This window comes from Cryptomeria japonica, chromosome 3, assembly GCF_030272615.1.
Source record: "Cryptomeria japonica chromosome 3, Sugi_1.0, whole genome shotgun sequence".
Classification (NCBI taxonomy): Eukaryota; Viridiplantae; Streptophyta; class Pinopsida; order Cupressales; family Cupressaceae; genus Cryptomeria; species Cryptomeria japonica.
In genome coordinates this window covers 890,175,145-890,181,886 of record NC_081407.1, presented here as the reverse complement: position 1 = coordinate 890,181,886, position 6,742 = coordinate 890,175,145, and the positions used below count along the sequence as shown (strand labels likewise).

Sequence of the window (6,742 nt, the reverse complement as noted above, 5' to 3'; positions counted from 1 at the left end):
GCTTTTTGAAAAGTTCCCTCAATTCTAAAAGTTTGAGCAACCTTCCAGGTAGATTTTCTATAAAAAATTTCAGCTAAAGCAGGTATATTAAAATAAATCAATTTTGTTTTGAAATTTTATTTTTTAATGCTTTATTTTCATTATAATGGATTAGATAATAGCTTGTATTGATTGTTGGTGCATGATTTTGTCTAGCATCATTGTTAATCAATGTTATGTGGCATCTATCGTTACTTTTGAATGTTCATTAAAATCTTTTTCCACTTTAATGTCCACACTGTAAGACGTCTAGGAAAAGATAATGATACCAAAGTTGATGTCTTTTTCTTTGCATACATTATCTAAGCTTCCAGATTTAACATATGAGCCCGCCATTACTTAGTTTAGATCTTTAAATTTGTTTTAATTTTCACACATATTGTCCTGAATTATTGAAGTTATAGTTTTATTTGCTTTTACGTTTGATGGATAATCATACCCTGTTCAATATTTTATGTTGGTTTCTAAGTTATGAATCTATATTTTGGATTCATGTCTATTAAATTTTTATGCACTATGTTATTTCTTAGACATATTTTTTCTTTGTTATCATTCAGACATCTAAAATATTATTGACCTTGCACTGATAGGATGACATAATTTGTACATAATTTTGGCGTAACTTGTCATGTATTGCAATTTTTCTATCAACATATTGATTTTCATTAGATTGTAATTCCCTTCCTTTCTCTCAATCTTTGTTACAAATGCATATTTGTATGGTTTGGGGGGTTAGATTTCGTTGGAGTTGTTAATGCACATACCTTGGTGATTTTGGGTTGGATTAAGGATTTCCATGGCAATTCTAACATTAAGTGAAACATTTGGAACATAGGAATATACATAGGTTGGCCTTAGTTCACACAATGAGGGAAAAACATGAGATATGCATAAAAGATACCAAAATGCTAATTGTGAAAATTGAAAACACCCTTATAATTTAAGTAGGGATGATAGTTGAAAACTAAGCCATAACTAGATATTGTTATTGCATATATTGGATGACCATAAACTCCTTGTTACTTCTTAGTAATCGCTCTCATCTCCTTCTACCATTAGTATTATATTTATATTTAAATTTTACTTAAGTGTCAAGGAATCTGTGTAATTACGTTGAAGGCATATTATACTCATATGGATGGAATAAAGTCTGCCAATAAAAACTATAAGAATTTATTTTGACGTGTTTGTGACACTTTAATGCAAGAAAAGCAAAAAAAATCATTATTATTTTTTTTATTTTTTTTCTCTTATGCACTTAATTAATTAATGTTTGATTATTTAATATTAACTATATCTTCACTTCCACCTCTCGATTGTCACTCACTCTCAATTTAACTTGATCATTTGTCTCTCTACATCATGCAATTGGTTAACTTCATAATCATCTCAATCTAATTATGGAGATTGAAAGTGTCCCTACGTAAAGTCCATTTTTTTCTCAAGGATAAGAAATAATATAAAATATTAAATATTAAAAATAATAATTTGATAATAAAAAATAATATATTAAAACATAATAATATAATCATATCTTAATAATAATTAAATATTAATTACAGTATCATAATAATTTTAATATTAATTACAATATAATCATATAATAATTTTTTAAGTGGAACAATGAACAAATATGATATCTTCAACGTACTTTACTTATATTTCTCTAAAGATAGGTATGCTAGTTAGGAGTCACACCCTTATAAAATTTATATATTGTTCTAATATAAGGTTATAAAACTTTAAATATATATATTATTTATTTTATTAAGCATATCTCATTTGAAATAATTAAAATCTAATAACTATTAGATTATTAAGTTATTAGATTATTAATCATTTATGAACAGTGGATATTGAAAAGGTGTGACTAATGTTGCCACCCTTCCTCCTCTATTTAAAGAGCTTCTTTCTCATTTGAACGTGTGTGAATTTGGATATTTATAGTGAGATATAGTGTTATGCATAAGAGATACTATTGGCCATATGAAAGTATGAAGAAGTGTCCCCCATATTCAAGTCTATTTTGTTATACAATATATATTGTAAGTGTTAATGAAATGATCCTTTATGGGGTTTTTTATTCAAAAGATTTTTCCCCATGTATATCTTGTGTAATATGTTAACATAATGTTTGTATGATTATTAGTTTATTTATTTTATATATTGATTATAATGATTAGTATCCTAAGATCCTAATTTCTAATAACATGGTAACAATGCAGGTTAAGCTATACCAATTTTAATGTCATAAATTGTATCCTTGCACAATTTCATACCCACTTGAGCCTTATTTTAGTGTTTTGGCCTTATATGCCTTGACTTTGCTCACACCATTACCAAATTTGTTATCCTCTCTTCTACTTTGATTCCTAGACCTTTGTTCAGCCTAGATGGATTGGTCAAGGGCGCCTAGTTCCTTGACCTCTTGGCCAAGGATGCATGGCACACTTGCCCAAACCAATAGGGTCCATTTTTTAACCCTCTAACAGTCGAAAAAAATTGAGTAAGAAATAATTTTCAATATCGACCTTCTTCATTTTCAATACATTTCATGAGGATGGGTGTAAAAGCAAGTTTAATCCCCTCATATGAAACGTCTCTCATAAAGGAAATTCACTCCACAATTCAAATTCAAGTGAGCAAGCAATCAAGCATAATTAGAGTAGTGAAGAAGAGGTTGGGTATTTAGATTTTAAGCATTCAAGATGGCATCCATGATCAAGTTCTTATGAAGACATCCATGAATTCCTACATAACAACATCAACATTTTCATGAAGACTTCAAGACAAAGGAGATTCATAAAGGTATATCATTTCAATTAAGAATTTCAAATTCTAGATCTAGCCTCTGCATTATCAAGGCACGCTCTTTTCTATTTCATTCATCACAAGGTTAATTCCAAACTCGAGGTTTGACCTAGGCAAACTACTATCAACCCAACAATATTTTTCCTTCTTCTATGTGCAAGTGATAGATTCTAGAGAGAACGAATATAGATCCAGAAAGAGCAAACTGAGATGCAAAGAATAAAATTGTGAACAAGTGAAAAGCTTGGGTCAAGGTCGCCTAACAACAGTGACCAACATTTTTTTGGCGAAATTTTAAGGAGATACTCAGAGCAACATCCTAATTCCAAAACTATTTTTGACATCTACATTTGACACTTTTGTATCAAGGTCGCCTAGCAACATTGACCTACCTTTTTGAGCCCATATTTCGAAGACAGGTTCCTCTCTGCTTTCCATTTCCATATTTGTACTTGATGTCTACATATTTGTTCTGAAACTATCTATTTATGTTTATTATTTTTAATTTTACATCATCGACCCTAATTCATACCATTCCAAAATCAATTTCAACTAAAACAAGGAGAGTGATGATCCAAGATGTGCTCAACCCTTTCCATAGGTTTTCAAGTTGAGCATATTGAGTCTTATTCCCCTTAATGTGATTTAGTTGTGAATGGGTTTCATTCCTAGTTCATGCAATTAGACTAGTGAATCCCCATTTTTCACCCTAAACATTAATCTTTTTTTACAAGTGATATTGAAAAATATGTTGAACTTGATAGAAAATCTCTTTATGAAAATTCCTACAATTGATGCCACAAATCTTAGTAAGTGACACAATTATTCTTTGGTAATCTTTTTTCTCTAAAGAAGAAATGCATGACTAGATATTTTTTAGTCTATTTAGATTATATAATCATTTTTATAGATTTTGAAAAAAAATATAACAATGGTCATCAAAGTGATATGAGCAATTTCCTTGTTACCTTAAGTTAACAAGAATTGTATTTAAAATTGAAAATAAGAAAATAATCACGGTATAATCAACCTTTTTTATATCAAGTTAAATTCATTAAATTAATATTATTACATATAAATTTATTTATCATAATATCTTACTAGATTTCACGTCACCAGTTTTTCCTTCTCTCTTTCTAGTCTATTATTTTTTCCTCCAAACTCTGCCCATTTTTGGACACTATTAACACCACGTCTCTCACTCTCCTTTCATTACCTATCCATGGAAATTGTTCCCTAAAGCAGTATAAATTTGCAAAATGTGTAAGACACATATTAAACTTGTCTCGTCCCATAGAGTATTAAATCATCGAAAAATAAACTTAAAAAAATTAGACTATAATACAATATCTCGCACAATAATTTAGACAATTAATATCTTTTAATTAAATTATTACTATTATTAAGTTTTTTTTATATTTATGGTTGTACACTTTCATTTTAATTGTTTCAACTATCTCTACCTTCGAATTTATATTAAATTTGATTTGGACTTTGTATGGCAATTATATCCAAATATTCTACTATTGTTTACATTTTGATTATCAAATATATTTTTAAAATATTATTATTATTTTTTTCATAGGTAAATAGTTGCAGATGTGCAACACCCATTATATTAATATATAAAAGATTTTTATATGTATATGTTTTGGAACTATGCCATGCTTTCCTACTACCTACTATCCCCAAAATGGCCAGATGTCCATATGTACTACATCTGAGAAAACCAAAAACTACCATAGAGAACAATACTATTATCTACAGAAACTCCTACCACCCTATAGAGTATCATGTCATGGTTACAAAATTATAGGCTATTGCCTGATAGTAATACCAGAATATAAAACCAGAAGAGAAAACCAGCACCTAGGGGCTCAAACAGAACCTGCATCTATCTCCTCGAGATCAATGGCCTCTGGTTCACTGCCCTCCTCCTCCTGCAGGCTCTGCTCACATTCTTTAGCTTTCTGAATCAGGACCGCTCTCAACACCACAGAGCATTCCATCTTGCAATCTGCATGGACCTCAGAATCTGCCATTTCTTCCAGGAGACAATCATCATTCGGTATCCATTCTTCGTCGCGCCCAAAACCCCAAACATTATCGAGGTATACCTCACCATTTTCTTGAATTCCTATGTCATGTCTTTCACACAGGTCCTCCACCAACACAAATTGCCTCATTCATGCCTTGTTAAGGCCCAACAGAATGACAATTGCCTTTAGCAGGAGAAATATTCCAGTCCTTCCCATCCTATTCCGCAACCAAGCTCCCCTAGTCAAGTGCTTGCACCACCACAAACTTCTTGACCTCCACTCTTGCTCTCAGAGACATGTAGTAGTTTTGTGGCAACGAGGTGCACAATTTGGCATCAATATTATCTAGGACTGCATCAATCTCACCAAGAAAGAAGTGCCTAAATATCATTTGAGTCATTTTCTTGACTCGTTGCTTGCTCACCCCCATATAAACCGGCATGGCGACAAACATGGTCGGGATGTCTGAGTTTATCCTGTAGCGATGATAAGCTCTAATGAAATCCCCACCCAAAATTCTTTTTACAGCATGCAAAATGAGAGGATGCTTCGTGGCCATAACTACTTGCAGCCGCTTGTCAGAGATTTCCCCCAAGAAGGCCATCTATCGCTTGGTAGACTCCAACATAATAGGCATATCCATCCTTAGCTTCCCTAGCACACTAATCCCAAGCACTCTGACCTGGCTTAACTACACCAAGCGATGTGAGAAAATTAGAGGAGAAAGGTCTATAAATAGACCCAAACATACACTCTCATGATCGCCAAAGGGAAGTGGGATGTCCTAGCACTTTTGTCATTAATGATCTCTCATGCCAACCAACTCATAAGTCGTCCCAATTGTAGTGGTGCTTATACGTGCTATCTATACCTTGTTAAGAAATATCAAATCCAATCTCACCGGATGGGTAATGAAAATCAATGATCTCATTGTCCAAGAAAAGCGAGGGTGATGTGTCATGAGAGAAAATCAGACACCAATTGAAAATATGATGTGATTGTGGTACCATTAAATCATGAATTAACAGACAACGTCATCACTTTAGCTAGATTATTCGCTATCACATTCCCTTCCCGATACACATGGCTAATACCAAAATCATCCAAACCGTTCAACAAGGATTTGATTGGTTGAAGCCATTGATTGAGAATCCAGCTTGGAGTTTCATTTTTTTCTAATTGCATTTACCACATTTAAGGAGTCGCCTTCCAAATGGATTTTTCGGACCCCACTACTGACCCCAACCTGAAGGCCACGTAATGCAGCTCGAAACTCTGCCATGTTGTTTTTCGTATGCCCAATGTAATCTGAAACTTCCTTCAAAGAATTTACAAATTCATCCATGATCATAGACCCAATGCCACTAGGGCCCGGGTTTCCCAATGAAGCCCCATCGAAATTTACCTTGACCCAGCCAGGATCTGGAGCTTTCCATTGAATTGGGGGTCTGGATAAAGGCAGGGGGTTACTGGAATTGCTTCCAAAGAGAGTGGGTATAGAGAGGTTTGGAAATGTGAGTTTCAATCTACAGTCCCATCTTGTATATAAGTTTTCCTTCAAAGTCTTCCCTTTTGCAGCTTTGTTGGTTAGTTCAATCAATAGGGATTTAATCTTTTGACAAATGACTCCCGAATCCATCTATTTGTCCTGAAAAATACGTCGATTATGCTCCTTCCATAATTCCCGAATCAAAAGGGATGGGAGAATCAACCATAAATCCCCAAATACCGCCTTCGTGGTCCTTTGTGGCCACATTTTAAACCAGTCATCGATCCCTGTCGGGAATGGGAAATAAAGGTTTAATTTATGCATGAAATACCACCAACACTTGCTTGAGAATTCACATAACAAC

The 6,742-nt window shown here is 33.1% G+C and overlaps 1 protein-coding gene across 1 annotated transcript; it reads right to left on the bottom strand.

The window, feature by feature from the left end:
* Positions 1–6,054: 6,054 nt before the first annotated feature.
* Positions 6,055–6,528, bottom strand: LOC131059805 (uncharacterized). Its single transcript, XM_057992836.2, has one exon. The coding sequence runs from the start codon at positions 6,526–6,528 to the stop codon at positions 6,055–6,057; it is 474 nt and encodes a 157-aa protein (XP_057848819.2).
* Between the last annotated feature and the right edge of the window lie 214 nt (positions 6,529–6,742).

What these genes read in the sequence shown, in the direction of transcription:
- LOC131059805 (XM_057992836.2), bottom strand. Translation starts at nt 6,528, where the DNA reads ATGGATTCGGGAGTCATTTGTCAAAAGATTAAATCCCTATTGATTGAA.